General features: G+C 49.6%; 1 protein-coding gene across 1 annotated transcript; it reads right to left on the reverse strand.

Annotated features, from left to right (window-relative positions):
• Positions 1–6,792: 6,792 nt before the first annotated feature.
• NUP50 (nucleoporin 50) lies at positions 6,793–24,438 on the reverse strand. The gene is made up of 7 exons (XM_004700640.2): positions 24,368–24,438; positions 18,639–18,722; positions 16,499–16,685; positions 14,794–15,429; positions 12,015–12,093; positions 10,683–10,801; positions 6,793–9,813 (listed from the first exon to the last, which is right to left on the reverse strand). Exons 1-7 carry the CDS (start codon positions 24,434–24,436, stop codon positions 9,605–9,607), a joined length of 1,383 nt encoding a protein of 460 aa, XP_004700697.1. The 5' UTR covers positions 24,437–24,438; the 3' UTR covers positions 6,793–9,604.
• Positions 24,439–24,933: the final 495 nt, after the last annotated feature.

Here is a 24,933-nt window from a genome sequence, read left to right on the forward strand (position 1 = left end):
CAGATGGGGGGGGGGCAGGGGTGCAGAAACGCCCCACCCTCCCACTGCCTTCAGGCAGCAGGGGCAAGAGCAGACAGCTAACTCCACATTCTGCTGGGTCACATGAGCGTGGGAGGGGACAGGAGCGTGTGGGGCTGGCCGTTTCTGACCTGACCACCCATAGCACCTGCCATGTGCCGGGAGCCCCTGCCCCAGCCCTGGGACTAGCCACCTGTTGGCTAGTCTCACAATGTAGGTGAACCACCGGAAGTTGAACATGAAGGAAGGGCACTGCCTGGGGTCCCCACTCAGGCCACCAGGACAAATGGCCCCGGTGTTAGAAGGAAAAGTCCCCAGAGGCTGCCCCTGACCTGGGTCACCCCACGATGAGAGGGCTGGGCCGCAAGCTCTGATTGAGGGCAGTCCTCACAGCAACTCCCGCCACCAGTATCAGACGGAATGAGGCAGCATGTACCAGGACCCCAAATGCCCTGGTATCCACACATGCCCGCTTCCTGTGAGGCCCCAGGGCCTGGTCCCGTCTAGTGGAGGGATGGCCAAGGCCCGCTATGTACATCTAAACCTGGAGCTGGGATTCAAGTGTAGTCGGGACCCCTTGTAGCATAGCGGTTACAGGAGGGGCTGTGAACCACAGGGTCAGCAGTTCGAAGCCACCAGCCTCTCAGGAGAAAGACAAGGCTTCCTTTTGCCATAAAAAGTTGAGTCTTGGAAACCCACAGGGTCAGCTCTCCCTGACCTACAAAGGTGGCTGAGTCAGAATCCACTCCATGACAGAGAATGAACACCCTTGAGGACACCTGGGTGTGAGTTTCAGGACCTTACTAAGCCGTGATCTTTCAACCTTTTCTCCCTTTAAAGGAATGCCACGGTCCTTGACTGACAGGTCACAAACCGTCCGTCCCCTCTGATAGACAGTTGGTGCTGAGTCTCTTTACCCGGAACTTCCGAGGTGAGCCTGCGTCGGCACCCATAAACAAGCCTGGCACGGGTTCATGATGCCCAAACCATCTTGTTTAAAAGCGCAAGGCACAGTGAGCGAGAGCTTCCTATCAGCCAGTCAACTTGGAGACAGCTCAGGTCTCCCCAGGAGCCAAGTAATTGTCACCCTATATGGGGACAAACAAGAAATCTGCCCGGGGTAAGGAGAGCGGGGATGAGGCTTGTGATGCTCTAAGAATCAGTCTTCATGAGAATCAAATGAGGACCTAAGTGTGCAGTTTAATCTCAGACGTACTAGTTAGGAAAAGACTTGAGGGCAAGTGAGAACTCCACCCCACCCCACCCTCTTGTCCCGTGAACCAGCATTCCAGAAGGAAGCTATTTTAGGTCATGGGCAGGGTCCAGGGTCCTGTGAGAAACTGGTTGGCTTTAAATCATTGGCTCAAATCTTTTTACAGACTTTACATATTCAACACCTACCTGTCAACTGTGAGTCAGACACTAATGGGTTTCACTGGGATATTTGTTCTCAGCAGGTTTCCAATGTGGCTGGAGTTTTATATGCATTTTTAAGACCAAGTACCATGGGCCAGGGCCGGATTCTTCCCTGGGCGGGCTTCCTCCCAGCACTGTATCAGGAAGCAGTGCTTTCTTGCTAGATGACACATCTCTGAGGAAAACATCAGTAGTCACCCTCAGGGAGGAGTACTGCGCTCACCTGTGCTCAGGGGCTGGAGCTGAGGCAGTCCACAGTGGGGGGCCAGGTGGTCAGGGTCCAGCCCTGCCTTCTCTGGAGAGGACCTGGGGAGGTCAAGTGGGGGGTAACACATGCTGCCCCACTAGTTTCCCCTCTGTTCACTGGTTCTCATATCCTCAGTGGCAAAAGGCCTCCTCCCTCCCTGTGTCCCTGGAGCCAATCACCACTGGAGGAGACTCCTGGGACATCCCAGACACGAAGCCGCTTGGCCCCCCGAGGCTGGGGTGAGGGCTCACTGGTGGCTGTGACACAGGGAAGGGTTTGTGTTCACCGGTGGGATCATGAGGGTCGTCATTCACACACACACCCTCCTCCACTCCCCACCGCCCCCTGGCCCTCCTGTACCAGAAGACCGCACCACACTTCCATCATGTCTGTTAGATTTTCCTCATCGACTACTGTGTGAGCAGACAAGTTGTAACTTGCTGAAATGTATATGAATACGGCGAAAATTGTTTTGTAAAATCTTTCTACATTGAATTACAACATTATTAGTTACAACATGATCTATGACTGAGCAGGCATTTTTAAAAAATATAGCTCCGTCTCCTTTAATTCATATTTCCTTCTCCAAAAACAAACCGTTTGGGATGTAGGCTCACAAATGACCAATAACAACAATGACAATATTGTAGCCAAAACACCAGAAGTCTGACGAAACCAGCGGCGACAAGGATGCCCACGGAGAAGGCCATGGGACTGGATGTGCCGCTGTGACTGGGTAATAATGACAGCGCTGCCTGAGCGCTTTAGACGCTTCACTAAGTAAAGGAGGGTTTTTTTCCTGCCTCGTCGGTAACTCTGACTCGCGTAAGCTAGGTTTACAAAATGTGTGTCTATGGTCGTAACTAACTATAGCAGTGGTTCTCACCACCCTCATGCTGCAACCCTTTCATATAGTTCATGTTGTGGTGACCCCCAACCATAAAATTATTTTCGTTGCTACTTAACTGCTGTCATTTTCTACTGTTATGAATCGGGGACCCCTGTGAAAGGGGTCGCACAGGTTGAGAACCACTGAACTACAGGGATGTCTTCATACAATGTTCTCTGCTGCTCTCATGCTGCACGGCGTTTTTAGACATTTGAAAAAATCATTCTTTTGGAGGGAGTGATTACAAATCTAAACATCCATCGACAGATTTGTCTTGGTGCCCCCATGTGTCTCGTAGCCCCGAGAGCAATGCTACGGGTCCCTAGAGCCTTGTATTCTGCCCAAGGCTCCCGGGCACTTTGGTGATTCCCTTCCAGCCCCGAGTTTCAGATTCCGCACCAGTCCCTGAGTCCTGCTGACCAAATGACCTTCTCAGCCCTTGCCCTTTTGCCTGATGGCAGCTGGTCTTAGTGCCCATGGTGGTCATTTGGCAAGGGTGGGGAACCCTTTTTTCTGCCAAGGACCATTTGGGTATTTATAACACCTTTCTTGGGCCATGCCGGTCAAACATTTAGTAAGCTCACCCCTAAATGCGGGGGCTGTTACTGGGCTGCTCTGGTGGGGTGTGTGATGTCAGCCGGTGTGACTTTGTGTGGTCCTTGGGCAGGCAGTTCCTTGCCCCTGATTCATGGCCTTCGGTGAATTCTGTCTGAGAAACCTCACCTGTAGGTACAACCTGCTGAGGGTTTTCACCACTGGGAGGCTTTCCTAGGGAGCCCTGGTGGTATTGTGGCGATGCCTCGAGCTGTGAGCCGCAAGGCCAGCAGTTTGAACCCACCAGCCTCTCCACTGGCGAGAGACTGGGCTTTCTACTCCTGGAGAGTTACAATCTAGGAACCCCACCGAGGCCGTCCTACCCTGCCTTATCGGGTCACTTTGTGTCGCATCCACTCGACGGCAGTCAGTGTGGTTGGGGTTGGGGGCTCCCCTGGTCATATTCACCAAATACATCGCGACAGCATCCCTGCTGGCAAAGGTGGATAGATTGGTCAGTATGCTAATGGCCAGTGGTAGTTCCAGAAACCTTTGCCACCGCTGGCCTCACCAAGCCTCACCGCCCACAGCAACGGTTTCTCATCAGTGTTTGGGGCTCTCAGCTGTGCTCTACAACCCTGTGTTTCTTTTGAAGGTGGCTGTGCCTGTTACATGTGGACTTTTTCCCCTCCCGTGTCCTCCCCCGAACCGCCCAGAGGCGTTTGGGACTGAATAACACAGGTGCACTGCAATAGAGAAGACGGTCTGGCCAGAACGCTAGACTCCATCTCCACGTGCCTGAGGGGAAAGCTTCTTCCCTGAGGTTTGACCCAAGTGACTTTAACATGTCTGACAACATCCCAGATCCACCTGTGGGAGATGCTGCTGCCAATCGGCCCCTGGCCTGCTTCGTTGTAGGAAGCTCAGCTTGATCAATGTGCTGTGTCGCTAAGTTCCAGCGCTGTGTTTGGGGTTCAGCCCTTAGACCCATACATAAAAGTGTCCCCTTTTCTGGTTATACTGTATGAACCTGAGCTTTACCTAGGGAATGTTCTAGAAACCCCTCCCAGATGTAGAAAACACCCGGAACAGAAGGTCCCAACCCAGAAGTTCAGGTTCAGACCCCACTCTTGACAAATGAGAGGGTGGGGCGGGGGAATGGCTGGTCTCACTTGCTTTGCAAAACAATACAAACAAGCCCAGTGTTGGCATGTTCACACTTTTCCTGCTGAATTCTCAGAGACTGTGGAACATGGGAGAAAATGAGGAAGAAAAGTAGGGGCAGAGGGTGGGGTGGCGGGAGCCCAGAGGTGTATATATGTAAGGTCAGCAATCCAGTGAGGGACTTCCTGTCAAGTGACAGATTTTGCAAGGTCACCGGAGGTAAAACATCTGAACCAAGATGGCTGAGCTCAAACGGAAGTTGGCCCCACAGGTTAAGAACAAAGCCTCTCTTGCCAGATGACACCGTTCTGAATTATTAGGCAGTCCCTCTCAAAAACTCAAATTCATCGCCATGAGTTGATGCCAATTCAGTGACCCTATAGGGCCGGGTAGAACTGCCCCTATGGACTTCCAAGACTAACTCTCTAGGAGTAGAAAGCTGGCGGTTTTGAACTGTACATCTTGTAGTTCTCAGTCTAATGCATAACCACTGTGACCCCAGAGCTCCTTAACAAGTCCCTAGCCCCCTGAAATGGTGACCTTGGAGAGAAAGTCTACCAGAAGCAGCACGCAACCACCCCATCCAGTCCCCTAACCTGCGCTGCTAAACAACAGGTGTAGGAACAATGTCAAGGCCCAGTTTAGAATAGTGCTGTGCCCTGGAGAAACCCTCGGGCACAGAGAAGCAGAGGCACAGTAATGTCGTCCTACAATAACCAAGTTCATTGCTTATACACTCTGGGGACATGCTGCCCCTTGTGTGCCAGTGCTTAAATGACAGGACACGTTGTTTCTGGGGATGACAAACCAGATGGTCAGGTGGTCCTTTTTTGCCCTGTGCTTTCATAGGCTTGGCCCTTGACCCCACCCCCATACAAACCACCTGGCTAAACAAGGGCCTTCCTCCCCACACCTGGGGTCAAGATCTTCCACCTCAGAATGTGACTTGCCTAAACAAACAGGCTGTCCCCCCCCGCCCCCCTCCACCCCCCGGAAGTTCACCTTAGCCTTCAGTGAATTTTCAATAGTTTGGGAAATAAACAGTTTTTGTAAGATTGTAGCTAATCCCATATGCCAATTGGGTTGTGCCCCTTAAGGGGGCACCTTTATGTCCTCCTGGTTATGCACTGGGCTGTGATTCAGGTCAGCTGTCTGAAACCACCAACACTCCTCGTGGGGTGTTCTACTCCCGTAAAGAGTGATAGTCTCAGAAACCCACAGGGGCAGTTCTACCCTATCCTGTAGGGTCCCTGAGTCAGCATCGACTCAATGGCAAGTTTGCTTTTTTAAGTGGTGCTGAGGACACCAGGCACAGGGGACTCCCCTAACTGTAAGGAAGCACCAGTGAGCAGCTGGTCTAGTCCTGCAACGCCCACCACCGTCCTCATGTGCTGCCAAGTCCTTCAGCGAGGTACAGGGCCCCAGACCTAGCCCAGCCCTTCTCAAAACGGTGCAGGATCATCTTGTGAGATTACAAGCCTATGGACTTCAATCTAGAGGCGTGAGTGCTGTGCCATGTGGACCATGACTGATGGAGTGACCCAGGGGTCTGGGAGCCTCCCACACCGAGTTGGCAAAGCTCCCATGCTTCACTGCTCGGGAATCGGAACCGTGGATTCCCCCACCAGCCATGCAAACAGGGATGAAAACCGGGTGGGGCTGTTTGGACAGCTTCCTTCTCTTTGGGGTCAGTCGAGCAGTCTCAACACGGGGGCACCGTGGCCCAGCTCCCTCCATAGCATTGCATGTGTCTCCCCTCAAGATCGCCAGGCCTTTCTTCCAAGGTGCTTCTTGGTAGACTTCAATCTCCAGCCTTTCAGTTAGGAGCTGAGTGTTGACTGAAACCCCCAGGGAATGCCACCCGTGTTTGATCACCCCAGGTGAATGCCACCTCAATAGTTCCTAGTGGGTGTTAATGGTTTAGGGTAAAGTGACCAGATTTAAAGTGGGGCACCATTGACCGGGGAAGGGTGGTGGTGGTGGTTCTTGATTAAAAATTTGGTCTATATGGACCAAATAGACTGTTACTAGCTTGTCGTGCATTCTTTTAAAAAATCGGGACTTTTTAAAAACGCCAAAAGATCAGGACTGTCCCGCCAAAAGCGGGACGTCTGGTCACCTTAGTTTAGGGACATCTTTAGGTCAGGTACCTTATGGGGCACACAGGAGCCTGATCCCTGCAAAGTAACCTAGAAACTCAGAATAGGGACCTGACTAGGGTCACCCCTGCATTACAATGTCAGACACAGGCGCAGTCACGGACCTCCCTATCACTACAATTTGCCTCACAATGGCCTTGTAGGGCTCAGGTTTGGGACCAAGGGCCTGGATAGGCACACCTCACCAGGATATGGCTTCCTGAGCCCTTCTGAGGTTTGCAGGGGATTGGTCAGAAAGTGGCCCCACTGTCATCCCGGATTCTAAATCTAAGCTGCCTCTCCCTGGCCTCCAGTGGGTCTCCCGCTGCCCTTCCCAATCGACAGCATCGCCAGTGTCCCACAGAGGGACAGGAGTGTGCCACACATCAGGTTGTTTATGTCCTTTATTCACATTTCATGGGCTGTGACACGTCCCCAGCAGGGCAGCCACACACTCGTACAGATTGAGATTACACTGCTGCACAGTTCAAGTAGCTTGTTTTAGAAAATAATTTCATATTTGAAATAAAAAGAAAAGTTTCTCCATTTGATTGTGGGGGGAGGTGCCGGCATGAGGTGGTCCTCTGTCCCCGGCTTAACCAGGGACTGGCTGTGGAGGCCACCTCCTGGCCCCAGGGGGCACACCCCCTCTTTAAGAGACCCACTTCCAGCATTTGAGAAATGGGACGGGGGCAGGCAGGCAGCGCCAGAGCCTTTTGTTTGCAAAGCTTCCAGATCTAACAGTTGCTAACATGTTTCAACAGCAAAGCCACAAACAGAGCTCAGCTTGTTTGCCTTGAAGCAGAGGCTTTCTCTGTGAAGGCCATGGTCGGAAGAGTCCAGGGAATATGCCAGGTTTTCTTCTCCTGGACCCCAGAACAGGTAGGGTGGTTTGTTGCTTTTCTTTTTGGCATGCAGCATATGGAAAATATGATTTACAAGGAAGTTGTAAAACCGCCCTTTATAGAAAGTAGGTCCGTGCGTAAGCAGCCAGGCTGGCCCTCCTGTGGAAAGCAGCTCCCTTGGCCTCGGGGACGGGACACTTGCTTTTAGCCGGCTGTTCTCACAGCAGAGGCAGCTCTGTGGACAGCGGGCACCTGTGAAGACAGGTGCAGAACAACCAGATCGATTGGAGAACAAGACCAGAGACATCCTGACACTCTGAGTTGGGTCATGGAGAGGGTACAGGTGCCCAGGTTCCCTCATTTAAGCGTCTGTTGTAAAGCTTCCTTTCCAAGATAAACAGCCAACTAAAAGGACCAGGGGTCAGGGTTTAGCAGGAAAGACCAAAGAGTTAAGAAAAGAACAGCTCGGCCAGCCCGGGACAGGGGCAGCTCCCTGCCACGTCACCCCCAGAGCGGAGGATATCACGATTCTGAGCCACAGACCAGCAAGGCTCCAGAGTAGAAAGGGCTTTGACTGAGGAGACGTCCCATTTGGAGCCATGGGACAAAGCACATTTTCCCTGTAATTTTCACGAACAGTGACAGTCTTTTAGCAGCAGAACATTGCTGGGAATGTTGGAGGAGAAATGGAAGGTCACACCCACCCACTCATTTATTCCGACTTATGAGACCACTTCTTCCTGCTCTTTTCAGGACATTCTGGCCACCACTGCAGAGCACCGGGGGTGGTCATCAGGCACCAGACGGAGTCCTGCCTGCCCTTCTAGCCACTGAACCCAATTGCCCCAGTGGGGCTGGGTCCTACCACCACCACCGGCTGGTCTAACAGGTGGGCAAGCAGGCCTCTGGGGCTTTCGCACTGCACGCAGGAATGCCTATGCACCCTAGCCTTTGGCCAGCCAGTCACAGTGGGGCCTCACCCCCGAGGGCATCCGGAATGAAGTGGGGAGCACATCCGGACCACTGGCTGGCACCTCACCTCAGGCCTCTCAGTGTTCAAGTACTTAGCTTTGAAATGGGTTGCCCACACCTTACACTCGATGGCAACACGTCATTTTCACAGCAACAGTACCATCCAGTCACTCCACTGACTCATGTTTCCAAGCCAAACTCTGCAATGGCTCAGAGACCAGAGTGTAGGAGCCAGGCCCGGCCCAGACCCAAGCCTGGATCACGGAAGGTGATCGACAAGAGGAAATGAGCAACTACGGATGTCACGTCAAATGTGCACCAAATCCTCATGCCAGAGGGCTTGAGAAGGTGCAAAGAGGACTGCCCTGGCCTGACAAGACAGGTGTGTTCCTGCACTCAACTGACCCTAGTTCCCTGGGAAAGGATGCAGACATACCTGACCCTTCAGAAAGTAAAAAGGACACTGCAGGTTAAATGTACTGCTGTCTCAAGTTAAAGGCAAAGCAAAGTCACACACAGCTTTCCGTCATCTCCTGGCGTCTCCAGGTGCACACACAGGGCAAGGATGCACGAGGCTCCCCCGGACGTCACCCAGGAACACAAGTGTCCGTCCAGGGGACCACTGAGAACACCCACCTGTCTATCTGCATCCGTCCAGGGGACCACTGAGAACACCCACCTGTCTATCTGCCTGAACTTCCTACAAGGGTTTACACTTCCCTCTCCGGAAGGCACCCACTTGACACTGTGCTTTAAAAACCAATTTCTGGTCAATCCCCCTTGATCCCAACTGCCTTTTGGGGAACCCAGGAGCGGCACGCAAGAGATAACCATAAACCCCAAACACACAGGGCCCCGCCCCAACCTGCTCCTGGCAGTTCACACGAATAGCCACCCAGAGGGCCAAAGACCACGGTCTGTACACACAAAACAGGCTGATTGGCCAGAATAAACTCTTCAGGAATCACAGCAAAGCAAGCCCAACGCTGTCACCTGGTGGGAAAGGCGCCCGGGGAAGAACACTGCTGGGGGCCCAGTCAGCGGGCACAAAGGGTGGCCACTGAGGGAAGCCTTTGGGAAATCACATTGCTACCCTGATTGCAGTCCGCTAAGTAATCACTTCCGGTTAAGGAAATAAATGAACTTAAAAAAATCTTCCAAAAGGCTTTGTCCAAAAACATGGTCCTCGCTGGACAGTTCCTAAGAAGGGCGAATACAGTTTCTTGACACTTAACATTCAAAGGTTTTATTGGCCATACTTGTTTTCCTCACTGACGTTTTACGTATCTCGAAGTTCTTAGAACGTCAAAGCAGAGAGGAGAACAGAATGCCCACAGTGGCAGGCGAGGGAGCGGTGGTGTGGCACCCATTCCTGGCAGCCTCATGCTTCTTCTTCCTTTCTTTCCAGCAAAATCTTGTGCAGCTCATCAGCATCCTCACTGGTTTTGACCCGAATTAACATGGGCACGGGGACAGTGGCGTTCTTCTCATCGATAGGTGGATTTGGAACGCAGACAATCAGCACGTTGTTCTTGCCGGTCCGGGAGCAGGGCATACTGGGCGATACCAGGACATTCAGCAGTATGTTGCCTGCACAGAGGCCGAGAAGAGACACTCTCGTTACACACCAGAGCCTTCAATACACTGCCCGTTACCTAGTGACACCGTTTAGACTCCCTGGGTTTACACCTGGGGCTCAGGAAGGCCCTGCTGACTTCGCCCTCTGACCTTTCCGAGACTACTACAATTACACCTGCAGAATTCTTCCAGAATGTTCCATCCTCTCTGAACCAGGAAAAGTTTGTGTTTGAGGAGCAACAAGCCAAGGTGACCCGGTGTCTCCCCTGGACTGTGACATCACCGCCAGGACCAGCAATGACCCCTGACCTTTTTGCTGTGGCACAGCTCTGGCTCCTTCTGCCTGGGGCAAGGCCTTTCTCTCTCCTGGGTGGACAGATCGATGCTATGCCAAAACACAAATCCAAACTCACTGTGTGTGGTCAGTTCTGAGTTGTGGCAACTAAAGGAACTGGTGTCCGAGTCCATAATCTTATGGGAGCAGAGAGCCCCATCTGTCTCCTGAAAAGCAACTGGTGGTCTTGAACTGCCAACTCTCTGGTGAGTGACCCAATGCTTATTAACCCATGGCACTACCAGGGCACACTGAGAGGCCAGAGGACTGCACTAAATGGTCAGCAGCCTCTGTTCAGTAAACCGCCCCATCCACCCAGAATGTTTAGCACCTTTCCTGCCGTATAGAGGAGAACCACACCCACCTTTCTGCCTATAAAGGGCAACCAAACCCACTTTAACTATGACGCTTGGTTTGCGTCTGCCAGCACCCAGACGTCTCAGAGGCTGTGTGGCCCAAACACACTCCAACAATCACATGTGAAAACAGCCTACAACAAAGTGCAGCCATGGGCCTGTGGCCGCCCTACACCTGGCACAGTACCCACCTAGGTTAGTGTCTGCCCGCACGAGAAGCTGGGTCTTGTGGTTTGTGGTGGGCTTTAGGTGCAGCGTGCCTACACCCTTCTCTTTAAACTCATTGTCCTTCTTGTAAAACAGTTTGCACCTGTGGTGAAGAAAGAACAGGTGTGTGAGCAGGCTCCAGGCCCCAAATCGGACCACAACCTTCCAACAAGTGTTGCATGTGGTGGGCTAACCTGTGCTAACATCCCCTCAGTCATCCTCGGGTGTGGGACAGGAACCCGAGCCCACCAATTTCCCCAAGTAGCAGACCAGCTTAAGACAAACATTAGCACTAGGGAGGCATGAACCCCTCAGAAGTCCTTAGGATAATCTACCAGCTGAGATGAAAGAGGCAGCCCTGACCCAAGACAAAGTTTACAAGTGTGAGGAGGGGAGGAATGTAATCGGCCGGCCAGGGAAGACGGACGCACCTGGGTGAGTGATGCTTCATGGTGGGCACGGCAGTGTAGGAGAGGGGCTGACAGGTGCTATGGAAAACCCATGGTCTGTCATGTAAGCCTTCGTCCCCTTCTCAATGAATAGTTAAGACAAATACCCCCAAATTAGAAGGGAGACAAATACGCCCCAAAGCATTAGGATCAATCATTGACTGATCCTAACTGACACGGCCAAAGCACAAAGCCTGGGAAAATGTTTAGATAACTGCAAAAGCCCTCCTCAATGAAAAAAATTAAAGTGGTCCTTATAAAACTTTCTTATAATACCATCCAAAATTGTATTTTCTTAAGTAGAAAAATAAATAAATCACAGCATGGCCCCTGCCCGCCCTTCCTTTCTGTGACGTGAGGACTTCGCCCGCCCTGTTCCTTCTTCCTTTGACACTCTCCTCAGGATTCTCACCATCTGTGTGAGGTCAGCGGGAAATAAAGCATCCCTGGCAGGGCAGGGCAGGGCCATATGCCCACCTCAAGCATCTTCTTTGGGCACTTACCACACCCCACAGTTGGATGGCTCTTTTGGTTCATTGTGACTAGAAAATTAGCTTTCAGTCAGAGCCCTGCCTTTATGCTACCTATAACTAAACATAAAAACAAGAGAAACAAAGTGCTAGTCTCTTCAGATCCCTCATTCTAAGACTTTTCCTAGAAACCTGTCCCAGGAAGCATCAGAGGTGGCCGGCCTCCGCTGCAAAAGATACAGTAGGCCCTCCCCCAAGTCCTGGGGCTTTCTTCCAAAAGGGGCACTTTCCCTACGAGCAGCGGAGAGCCAGAACCAACAGGAGGGAGGGGGAACACCAAGCGAGGCACTCTCCCAGCCCAGGCCCGGCCTGCGGAGCAGCTTCCGTCTATACTTACTTTTTAGAATAAAAAGCATCGTCTTCCTTGACTTCAGTGACTACTACTTTAGGTGGCTCGTCACTCTCTTCATCTCCACCTTTTAAAGAAAACGAGGAACACCACTCAGCCAGTGTGAAAACGAGACCCACACCTCAACCTACAAGCACATGGAAGTAGGTATAGTTTTTGTCAAAGCAGTCTAACAAAACCCAGTGTAACAAGAGCATCCTTCTCCTGGAATGAACCCCACCCACACAGTACTTCCCTGCAACCAGCCTGGGGCCAAGGCCACACCACACCACACCAAGAATTAACTAGTATAAACAAGAGCCAATGAAAACAGGACAATCCATTTTTTTAATGGGGGAAGTTGTCAAAGAAATCATTCCAAAGGCAAACATATGTCATTGAAGATCTGTGTGAATGCCACATCTTCCCTGGTGGGTCACTAGATTTAGACAGAGACTCCCAGTGCTGGAAAACCCCTTCCCAGGGCCGCTGGCGCCCAGTTCACAAGGGGAAGGTCTGTGGCAACCTTGCTGAGGGGATCTAGGGCTCCAGTCAAAGTCACTCTCACCATGTTCCAAACATATTCATCATGCAAATGCACACTCGCCGGCTCGCCCAATGCCCACACCACTGGGATCCAAACACCGTGTGACAAGGGTCACTTTGAGGTTGGAAACGTCGCCTACTCTGAGCCAAGTCCCAACACTGACCCCGAAGAAGGGACTGCTGGTGACCCTGGCATTCAGCTCAGTCTCTCTACTTTTGAGCATGCCAGGAACTATGTACAACACAGAGAAAGTCAAGCCACAAACTGAAGGTATGTAGAAGACCACCTTTCTCAGACCACTGTATCTGAGCATCTCCTTGGACATGTGTTAAAAGCAGTTCCCAGGCCTCCAAAATGGCCCCCAGGCTCCAAGAGGTGAGGCTCTTGGAGAGTCCCCAGCTCAGGAGCCTCCCAGTCTTCTGGGGCACCGTGTGGCAATCCCTTAGAACTGCCGTTCTCAACCTGTGGGTCACAACCCCTTTGGGGGTCGAAAGACCCTTTCATGAGGGTTACCCGATTGATAACAGAGGCAAAATTACAGTTAAGTAGCAACGAAAATAATTTTATGGTTGGGGGATCACCGCAGCATGAAAAACTGTATTAAAGGGTTGTGGCATTAGGAAGGTTGAGAATCACTGCCTTAGAAAAATAACTGCCACCCTGGGATTGAGAGTTCAAATTCAACTTCCCTTTTACACCGGAGCTTGCAAAGCCAGAGCTGAGACTCTACAGGGCTTGATGCCCAAGGTAGCAGGCCACCACTGCCCTTCCTCTGCTGGTGCCACCCACCCCCAGAGGCAACTGCAACTCTAAGCTGCTGTACAATATAGAGGAGGCTGCTCCCCAGGGTCTCTGATGCTGAGTCTCTCGGGAGCAGCAGGCATGTTTGAACTGTTTAAGCCACAATGCCAGCAGGGTGCCTCTGTGCTGCTCACATACACTCCGAAAGGAGAAATGTCTACATAGCCACCATTGCAAAGACCCACATTCAAGTAAGATGATCCCACCCTGCAGACTAAGAAAACAGGCCAGCGTTTTCTTTCTGGCCGCCCACTGGGACACAGCCCTGCGGACAGACAAGAACCACAGCCAGAGGCCCAGGACTGTCTCTGGAAACTTGGATAGGTCCCTCCTGGGAACACAATGCCTTAGCGCCCTTTGGGGTAGGAAAGGCCTGCCTCGGTCCTTCAGAGGGGTCAGCTAAAGGGGTCAAGGTTTCCTTAAGCACCTTCGTTTCACAACCCAACTCAGGGGTACTCGTGATAGCATTTTCATAAAAACAATGTCAACAGGTGTTTCTCTCTCATTAACAATCCCAAAACCAGCCCACTGACAGCGAGGTCATCCCGACTCATGGCAGCCTTCTAGAAAGTTTCCAAGGTTATCCATCTTTTTTTTAAACCGTTTGATTAGGGGCTCATACAACTCTTATCACAATCCATACATACATCACTTGTGTAAAGCACATTTGTACATTCCTTGCCCTCCATCATTCTCAAAACATTTGCTCTCCACTTAAGCCTGTCACCAGGTCCTCATTTTTCCCCTCCCTCCCTGCTCCCCCTCCCTCATGAACCCTTGATAACTTATAAATTATTATTTTGCCATATCTTGCCCTGTCCGACGTCTCCCTTCGCCCGCTTTTCTGTTGTCCGTCCCCCAGGGAGGAGGTCACATGTAGATCCTTGTAATCGGTTTCCCCTTTCCAACCCACCCTCCCTCTATGCCCCCAGTATTGCCACTCACACCACTGGTCCTGAAGGGATCATCCGCCTGGGATTCCCCATTTCCAGTTCCTATCTGTACCAGTGTACATCCTCTGGATAGAGCCAGTCAGGGTGCGATGTAGCAACGATGAAAAATACAACTTTCCTCTAGTTCTTAAATGGTTCCTCCCCCCACTATCGTGATCCGAATTCTACCTTGCAAGGCTATCTTTACGTGAACAGCCAGCCTTGTTCACCCTGGGAGTAGCTGGGGAGCCTGAACCCCTGACCTTGCTGCCAGCAGCCTAACCCCACGGGGCCACCAGGGCTCCTTTTCTCTCACTGAGGCTATTTTTCCTACACAAAGACAGGCAATCACAACCAGCCCACAGATCAGGTCTACTCTGTAGCAGCAGTACAAGGAGCGCATGGAGACCAGGTACTGAAGCCGTGATCTGAACCCAGCCCACCCGGCCTGTTCCTACAGACAGGAGCCAACCACACCTGAGATCAACCACCACTCCTTCCTCATTACCTTTACACTCGTTGCTGCCTTCTGCCTGGCTCTCGGGCGCCTTGGTGGCGAAGGGCGAGTCCCCTGGTGTGCTCTGGGCAGCATCTTTGCCAAACAAGCTGGTATTTCCAGAGGGGAATGAGAACCCAGTCAGGGACCCAGAGCTCAGTGAACCCAAGACCGCGCTGTTTACTTTCTTGCCGAAGCTGAATGAGGCACTTGTGGTTCCCAGGGCAGGGTCTGTCTTTGTCTCAGACCCAATCTCAGTTGCCTTCTCAGACGGAGCCTCAGTCTTATTGCCAGACAACAGGAAAGGTGATTCCTGCTGTAACTTGGCAGGCCCACACAGCGGTGGCGGCTGCGCTTCTGGTCTACTGCCACTGCCCCCGGGGCCATGGCGCTGCTCGATGCTAGCGAGGTGCTGCTCGTAGTCTTTGAAGATGGGTGTCAGGTCACAGAGTGGGTTGGTGTTCACGTGCTTGGCGATCCAGTCTCGGACGGAGCAGTTCAGGGCCGCTAACTGTTTGTGATAGGCGCTCCTGGGGCACACAGCGCTGGCTGAGAAGCCTGACGAGGGCTGCGGACTGCTGCCGTTCGCCTTGGAATTGGACATCTTGGCCTCCACCAAAGAGCTGGGGCCATTGGAAGTCACAGAACCTGGAGGAAGTGAAAAGGTGCTTAGCTAGCATTGGCTTGATAGAACAATCTAGGTTTCTGTAATAGTGTCCCCTTTGATAAAACAATCTAGGTTTCTGTAATAGTGTCCCCTTTGATAAAACAATCTAGGTTTCTGTAATAGTGCGTCCTTTCAGCCGTCATGATGTCATTTCAGCCCCACTTTAAAGCTTCAGTGCAACCTCAGGAAAGAGGGTTTCCTAAGAGCCAATCAAACTGGGCACTGAGTTGAGAAAATCCACAAACACCCCTGGTCCTCCCACACTCCAGGTGCCCACTCCCAAACAGAACTGTCAGGGCACTTTCCGTGTCTGTGGCCACGCCTCCTAATGCAACACGACCATGCCCAGGTCAGAGGAGAGCTTATGCCAGGGCATGTCCAATGGCACATATCTGGGTCGAGTGCGAGAGATACACACAGTAGTCAGCACCTTGAGAGCAGAATGCTGACGTCAGTGACGTGGATTCAAATGGAACTGCATCAAGATCATCAGCTAAGTCTTCGTATCATAGTGGGTCATGTTTTGGGCTGTTAACATCCAAATAAGTAGTTCAAACCCAACAGCTGCCCTATATGGAGATTTATCATCTCAAAACTCCTGGGGAGCAGTTTGACTCTGCCCGTAAGGCTGCCGTGATTTGGAATGGGCTCAATAGTGTCAATTCCATTCTATTGCCAGTTCTAAGAGTTCTTGACTTCTGTCCTCAAAGCAGGTCAGCAACCCACGGGCAGGGTGGCCAAAGGTCATGGAGGCCCTATATGGGCGGATGGGAAGGGAAGCCTTCAGAGTGGAGAATTCTGAGCTTAAAGGGATTTATCAAAGGGATTTACCATGGTCACAGCTAGTCACTGAAGGGCTGAGGACAGAAGCCCCTGATCTCCCCTCTAGCTGTGTAAACTACTGCCAACAGTCACCATCTCTCTGCTTTCTGTTATCACCCTGCGTTTGCTCAGAGCCCCAGTAGCAGGATAAATCAATGTAAGAACACCCTTGTACAGTTCTTGGTCACAAATGGTAACTGGATGTGATGCGGAAAGGAAACTGCTCACCAAAGTTGGCCTTGGTCTCTGCTGCTGCCTTTGTGCTGGTGAAGACGGCGGTGCTGGCCACACTGTTTCCATTGGATAGTCCCAACGGCTTCACGCCTGAGAGATTCCCAAAGCCAGAAAACCCGCTCCCTCCTCCAGGAGCTGTGACCAAACCTTTAAAACCTTTAAAAGCCCCTCCACTGTCAGACTGGAATAGAAAGAAAGGGTGCACGTTAGACAGTGCCCAGCAGCACCCTGAATCCCTACACACCCACGTGACAAGGAAGCTGCTGGTCCCATAGAACCTAACTGAGACAGTCAGGAATGCTAGCCAACTCGGATGTGGGACACCTTTTCAAGTGCAGGGTGCACCCTTAAGATGAGCACAGAACAGAGAACTAGGTCATAAACTCACGTACTCACCACCTAGCCCAGAAAAAGAATCTAAGCACATTCTCAATACAACTAAACCCTAACAGACTTTCCATACTTGCGAATGTAACAATACTTGTCCAAGATCATCTGCTGAGAAAGTTGTAAAATCGTCCCATTAGCCAAGTGAAAGCACATTTTCAGAGAAACATCTCTGCAGCTGTCAGCCCCAGGGATCCTCACCCCTTCTCTAAACTGGACTTCTTTAACAAGCCCCATTTGTTTCTAGAAGCCACCTGCTATCGCCTCCCGAGCTCATTCACATCCCACCTAAGCAGCTCTGGAAAGGCTGGGCATCCCCAATGAAGCCCTCCAGGTGCCCGCGGCCCCTCGCCAGGGGCATGCATCTGCTTCCGGGACCCAATCCCCTGGGCTACTGTACTAGTACTGCATGAAGTGCTCCCAAGCCCTCAAGCCCCTCTGAAGAAGGGCATGGGTTCCACAGATGCATAAAGCACTCAGAGTCACGACTTCACTCAAATGACCGAGACAAGAATGGCTCCCTTTTCCACATGGGGAGCTCGTCTACTGTCAATGTGTTGCTCCACAAAGTGAGACGTCGCAATCACATCACCAGCATGTCAGGGGCTACTGGCCCTGACTGGACATTGATGGCAATATCTCAGAAGCAGGACAAAAAATGCTGGATGCCGTTATGCATGGCCTCTTAATGCAGGTAACAATTCAGATTCTGAGGGTTCTTTGATTTTAGGTGACTTAAAACCCACCACAAGGAGACAGCCATCACTGGGAAGCAATGACGCATGGATGATCTGTGAGGCGGCCCAAGAGTCGATGCATTTGAATGGTGGTGCTGGAAGAGAAAATTCAAAGTACCACGGACTGCTAAAAGGGCACACTAATCTGTACTGGAAGGAGTACACCCAGAGTACTCCTTAGAGGCAAATATGGCAAGACTTCCTTACATACGTTGGTCTGAGAAGAGACCAGTCCTTGGAGAAGGACATCATGCTTGGTAAAGTTGAGAGGCAGCAAAACAGAGGAAGGCCCTCAAGGAGATGGATTGATGCGAGGCTCCAACCGTGGGCGCAGGCACAGCAATGGTTGTGAGGATGGCACATTCTGTTGCACAGTCACTGTGGGTCAGAACCGACTCAGTGGCATCTAACCACAACGTAACATAGACGTTACAGCCGCGTGGCAATTTATCACTACTTGGGGAACTGCTGACAGCAACTTGGCTCTAGAACCACTACAAAACGTACGAACTGCTGGTTTAACAAAAGCAACAATGGGCGACCTTAAAAACGAAGAGTCCCTACTGACTGAGAAGCTCTCCAGTCCGGCTCCATAGCAGGGCAGGCTCCCCACACACTAGGTGTCTGTCTCTCTCACCAACCCCCTACCCCAAATGTTTCATTCACAAGGCAGGTCCCAGTGTGACTTTTACAAACAAACTTGCTCTTTGGGAAACAAGACCACAGTCCAGCATTGCAGTGATTTGTATTGTTACACTGGGAAAAGATGTCACTTGTCTAGAACGTTTCCTCAATCAGAAGAACACCCCTTTGAAGGCACAGAAGTCACACTTTGTAAAACTCCACCCCTCGGGCCCCTAGCAAGGACTTGCATGAGAACACATGTGTCTAGGGTATCTCGGTTGGCCCTTCTGTCCTGGAGGTGGAAACACTCTGCAGCTCAGACCCCAATCACACAACTCAACAGTTCCCCAACTCAACAACACACACCACACACGAAAAGCACTCACTTCAAATCCAACGCTTCTCCGTTTTGCCTTTTTGATGGCTCTATTCTTCAAGACTTCTTCACTGGCCACTGAGAACGTTCCCACCTGCAGGAGTGCACAGATAAAGAGGATTTAAGGCCAAAAGTGAGTAAAAAAGCTAGAACATACTCCTATAGAAACTGTTTTCAAATACTGTTAACATACAACAAAGATGACAGAGGAGGGAGGTTAAATATATTATCTAGCTTGCAAATGCTAATTAGGCGCATCAGAAATGTCCCAGGCTTCAAATCAGTCTGTAGACACGTGTACACACACACACACATACACACACACACACACACACACATACAGACACGACAAATATCCCCCAAACTTTGGTGAAAAATTAACAAATTCTTCAAATTTCAGATACATTCATAGACAGATAACATCTAGAACAAAATTTGTTTTAAGAAGCAGTCTATTATCCGAACACTGGACAGTATATTAGAGACCATAGAGCTGGTTCTGAAATCCAGATGCTCCAAACCAAGATTTTTACAACTTACATTTTTAAGTATACACCCTTGTCCATCTCTCTCTCTCTCTCTCTCTCACACATACACACACACACATGCACGCTTTAATAAAAGCCCACTTGGCCAACAGTTCAAAAAGGGCACTATGGCAGCAGGCGTTTTGTGGTAAACTGCTGCCCTTTGACTTCCCTTTACTATTCCGCTTCATAAATTTGCTCTTACTCAAGCATTCTTTCACCCTGTAGAACAGCCACAAAACATTCAAGGCCTTTAGTTAAAGGGGGCCTTGTGTACTCTTAAGGGTCTGGTGCCTTCTGCTTATGTGTTCAACCGCAATCTACAAGGTCAGCAGTTCAAAACCACCAGCCGATCCAGAGGACAAAGAGGCAGCTTTCTACTCCCATAGAGTTACAGTCTGGGAAACTCACAGGGGCAGCTCTACCCTGTCCTATGGGTTGCTATGAGTTTGTACCAACCTGATGGCAGTGGCAGTGAGTGAATGGCACTGTTGGGTAAACGCTGGTCTGCTAACTCCAAAGAGAGTTGAGGCCTTAAAGTTCACTGTTGGGAGCCGGTGGCCATTAAAGCCTTAGCCTCAGCCACGGAGCCGAACTTGGCTGCTTCCTGGTTGTTAAGTTTCGTCTTTCATTTGCTAAACCTGTGGGGGACTGGCCCTGCCTAATTCCTGCCCAACCCTACCTCCACGCTCCTAGCTCTGTAGCACGGGCTGTTGTAAGAGTTGACCTTTTCACCCATTGGTTAATAATGCCGAGCGCGCTCACTGGACTAAGATGGACTTTGCATGATGCCCGATGAACCTTAGTCTGCATGCAGGACGTCTTTGAGAACTAGCGAGCGCCTTTTTACCTGCAGCTGATTGGTTAACGTTCTTACGCTTCATTAATGTACATGTTGGATTGGATGCTGTGTAGCACACCTTATTAAAATATGCACCTCCCAGTTCCCCTTTATATACCCCAGCTTTGCCCAAATAAATGGAGCGTGATCAGCGTTTTGTCTTGCTCCACGTCTCCATGTCTTTTCTTCCACCCAGGTCCGCCTTTCCCTGCAGGGCCCTGCTCGTGTGTCCCGCAGGCCGGGACGCTACAGTTCACAGCCTTGGAAACCTTCTATCTTTTGCAAATACTCCTAAGTAGTTGCAGGCTCAAAAACCTACAGGGCAGTTCTACTAAAGGGTTCCTATGAGTCAGCAGTGACTTGATGGCAGTGAGTATGAGAAGCCCTGGTGGTGCAGGGGGTTAAGTGTTGGGCTGCTAACCATAAGGTTGGTGGTGTGAGCCCATCAGTCATTCCACAGGACAAAGATGAGGCTTTCCGCTCCCATAAAGATTTAAATTTCTTGGAAACCTATAGGGACAGTTTTACTCTGTCCTATAGGAATTGAGCTGGAATCGACTCAACAGTAGTGGGTTTGGTTTATAGTTTTAAAAATAAGAATTAGGGGGGAAAAATAATTAGGATGGGGGAACCAATCACAATGATCGACATATAACCACACACATCCTTAGGGGGATGAACAACAGAAACCGTGGGGGAAGGGAGACAGTGATTGGTGTAAGATCTGAAAACAGTATTTACAATTTAACAAGGGGTCATGAGGGTGTGAGGGGGAAAAAGGAGGGGAAAAAGAGGAGCTGGTACCAAGGACTCAAGTAGAAAGTAAATATTTAGAAAATAATGATGGCAACATATAAAAATATGCTAGATACAGGCAATCAAAAAAATTAAGACATAATACATTGCACATATCTGCTGTACAAGACCTCTTTTAAAAGTATTAAAAAGCAAAGATGTCACTTTGAACAGTAACACGCACCTGACCAAAGACATGATACAATCACCGCATATACGAGGGGGTAGACATACACCCACGAAAAGGAACCCTCCTCCCCAAGTTATGTATTTAATTTTTTTTTTTTTACAAAACACCTTATCTTCAAAGTACTCTTCCTTATACTTAATACATTTGTCAAATCTGTGATTCCATTCTTGGAAACATTTGTCAAATTCATCTGTTTGGATGGCTGACAGGACCTCCCTCATTTTTTTCTTCACCTCTTCTACGTCATGTCCTTCTTCATTCATGGAAACAGAAGTTGCATGGAGTGAGGTCAAGTGAGTAAGGTGCGTGGGGCGAGAGAAGCATGCTGTTTTTTGCCCCAAACTGGCACATAGATGGCTGCATAAGTAGGTGCAGCGTCGTGGTGGCAAAACCAGTCTGTCTGCCACAAATCAGGCTTTTGTCACACAGTTATACAATCTCTTCAGAACCTCTAAATAGCAAAGCTTTTGATTAACAGTCTGACCTGGTGGACCGAACTCCAAATGCACTACTAGTAGCCATTTTCGTCCATCTGTACACCCAGTACGTGGTTTGTCATCAACTGATATTTCACCATTTTGAAATGAGAAAACCACGAGATTTCCCCATAGCGCTGTCCTTGTAAGCAGTGCTCAACATCACAGCTGAGTCTGCAGCACTTTTCCAGAGCAGGCAACAAAGTTCCACAGCTGCATGTTCATGTAAATTGGCCATCACAAAAAGTGAGATTTGAGCAAAACTGTTTCCACAAAAAAATTCACTGTGACCAGAGAACTTTCCCAGATGCCACCACTGGGTGCCCTAACTCAGAGCGAGTTGCTTGATACTCGCCTAAGGGGAAAAACTTGGACTATGAAAACTCTGCTCCGTACAGCGCAATTCCAGGTTTTTTGGGTAGCCCCTTGTACGTTCAAAAGCTGGACGAGTAAGGAAGATTGAACAACTGAAGCCTTAGATTTATGGTGTTAGTCAAGAAAGTTGAATATACCTCAGACTGCAAAGGTACAAATCTGTCTTGGAAGTACATCCAGAAAGTATGGATGGTGAAACTTGCACTCACATATTTTGAGCAGGTCAATAAAGACCCTCAATGACTTGGACTGGCACTACAGCGGCAACAGTGGGCTCAAGGACAATGATCATTGTGGGGATGGTGCAGGGCTAGGTGGTATGAAGGACTGCTCTGACTCGGAACTGACTCGAGGACACCTAACATCGTTTCTTCAGATAGTGTTATATTTAAAAGGATCCCTAGTACCTAGAAGTGGCCATTTGGCAAACTGTGCCCCAAATTAAAGTCCTTCCACAGTCATTTCACTAGAGGCCATTCAAATGAGTTTTTAATTTCTGACATGTTTTATACAAAAGAGCCCATGAAACTAGACTGCTGCTGTCAAGTCAGTTCCACCTCCCAGCAACCCTTTATAAAACAGCCCAAAACACCCACCGCCTAAGATTTAACATGACAGTCAGGAATGTTAGAAGCCTGGTCAACACATTATTCTGTCATCAATACACTCGTAAAGGAAAACATCAGAGTCACGCACTGCCTAAATGTCCACGATAGATACTCTCTGTGAACAGCACACTATATGAATTGTTGTTGCTTTAACATCTTATTGTAGTCTGGTTCTGCTTTATCTTTAAGCATTTCACATAAACTCCAAGGCTTCACATAGTGAGTCTCAAGGTGCTGAGAGGGATTCGCGTTTGTGTTTGATCCTCAAAACAAAAAAAGCAAAACTCACTGCCATGAGTTAGTAACTCTGACTGACAGAAGCACTGCCCCATGGCTGTAATGGTTCTCCAGTGGAGCAGATTTGAACTGACTACTTCTCTGTTAGCAGCTAAGTGCTTCCCCACAGAACCACCACCCGCTATTCCTCCATAGCAGACATAGGCCCCTCTGGACTTTTCACTGGGCTAGTTAGTGGCTTTCCTTAGAGAATCCTTTCAGTTTGGAGAGTTTTGTTTTTGAGGATCGCCATGGTTGTTGAATGAGCCACACCTAAACCACAACATTAATGGCCATGGACTTTCCACCTTTATGTCGTATAATGACCGTTTCCTATGCTTCCAAATGGATACCTCACCTTTGCCTCCTGCTGCTGCTGTCTTGTTACCAGCATTGGCTGTGTTTGGGAGCCACGATACACTTGATGGTGATATTGTCAAACTAAAATTAAACAGACAATGCTACGGTACTCTAAGTGGCAGACCCTAGGTGGAATGCTGCTTGGCCAGGAGTCGAAGCCCACTGATGTACAGTAAGCCTTTTAGTCAGAGAGTACAACACAGTATATATATAAGCCAGCAACACAGGCATTTATTATGATCACCAAGTCATGTATTACAGGTTACATGTACCTGCCTGGCGGTTTTGCAGAAGGGCCATGAGATGCATGTGCTGCTTGCTATGTTCCGTTGCCAGGATTTTTTAATGCTATTATAACGATATGGGATCCTGGGCCTATATAGTCCGATGTTTGAACAGACACTATTGAGGTGCAAGACTACCAGAAGATTAAAAGAACAAAAGACAGCCATCTAAAAACAATCTCGGAAACACCATTACAGGTTTTGTTTGGAAACTTTGGCGATGCGAGTTGGGCGTTGGGCTAACTGCTAGGTCAGTAATTTAACTAGGAGAAAGATGACGCTGCCTGCTCAGGTCAAGATCGAGCCTGGGAACCCTATACAGGGTTGCTAGTATTCAGCCTGGACCTCATGGCAGTAAGGCCTTGGTTTTCTGGTTTTATTCTAATAATCTGAAAGGTCAACTTGGGTAGCCTTGGAGGCCAAGACTGCCGAGAAGGCACTAGAAATAGGTCATGCCCTATTCTTTATGCAAGGAAAAGGCTTTCTCAAGGAAGTAGAGAAGGACAACCCAAGGACAAACGGTATTACATTAACTAATCATTGCTCTGGGGGAATCGCAGATCCACTGAGCAGGCCTCAAGGAGCACAGAATGAGGGTGGCAACCTCCAGCTTTTAGTATCTAAAGCCGCGGGCCTGGCAGCAAGAGACGGTGTCAGTGACCTGCTTTTCAAAGCTATGTGCCAGCACCGTGAAAAGATCGTGACCAGATCACATAACCTGCAGCCGTGACTCAAACGATTTATTCCAAACCATGCCTTCAGAATAGGGCAAGTTTATGGAACTCAGGAAAAAGCTACTTCTAAAAAGGAGAATTATGGATTAGCTATTAGTGGAAAAGCCCACCCCCGTGTAATTAGTAGCTTTCTATGCTAAATTATAAGGAACCACGGTACTTACCATTCAGACGCACTTAAAGGGCCTTTTAATTTTTATCCTAATGATTTCATGAGGAACCTCAAAATGAATGTGACCTGAGCAGCATGAACTCATACTGCAAGATTTTTACCTCTTCTGCTTCATCTTCTTGATCCCAATTCCTGTCCGTCAGCTCCTTCTCAGCAATTCGTTTGGCCATTTTTCTGAACCCGTACACAAAAAAGTAAAAGGAAACAACTTAGTTTTCTAGATCAAGACATCATTCCTATATAAAGCACTTAAAAATAAATTCCAGCATGAAATGCAACAAAAACCCTTCTGCTATCAGGGGAAACGGCTGCAGTGAGAACTCTGTGCAGGTGGGAGGGGTGGGGGTGGGGGTGTGCTTGGCTCCTGCACCATCAATTACAGGTGGGCTGGTGCTAGGAGGCAGCAGAAAATGCCCAAGCAGCATGGGTCCTCCCTCTGCCCAACCTGAAGACAGCTCCAACAAAAAAGGGAAAAAGAAATAATCATTTAAAAAAATCTGAAACCTGAAGTATGATATGACCTCAACAATTGCTTAACACAATGTCAACCTTCAAAGTCTTGAGGCAAAGTCTTAATCTTACAGAAAAAACACTTGTCACATTAAAAATTCTCTTTAACCCCTCCCCCCAGAAGAATTTATTTCAAAAGAGGGCATTGAATCTGCAG

The sequence above is a fragment of the Echinops telfairi genome, unplaced genomic scaffold, assembly GCF_000313985.2.
Source record: "Echinops telfairi isolate 266 unplaced genomic scaffold, ASM31398v2 ScPeMD7_2;HRSCAF=8, whole genome shotgun sequence".
Taxonomy (NCBI): Eukaryota; Metazoa; Chordata; class Mammalia; order Afrosoricida; family Tenrecidae; genus Echinops; species Echinops telfairi.

What these genes read in the sequence shown, in the direction of transcription:
- NUP50 (XM_004700640.2), bottom strand. Translation starts at nt 24,436, where the DNA reads ATGGCCAAACGAATTGCTGAGAAGGAGCTGACGGACAGGAATTGGGAT. An exon ending in AGAGACCAAGGCCAACTTTG is followed by an intron (nt 15,430 to 16,498) that starts GTGAGCAGTTTC and finishes CACTTCCTCCAG; the next exon opens with GTTCTGTGACTTCCAATGGC. An exon ending in GATGCTTTTTATTCTAAAAA is followed by an intron (nt 10,802 to 12,014) that starts GTAAGTATAGAC and finishes TCTTCACCACAG; the next exon opens with GTGCAAACTGTTTTACAAGA.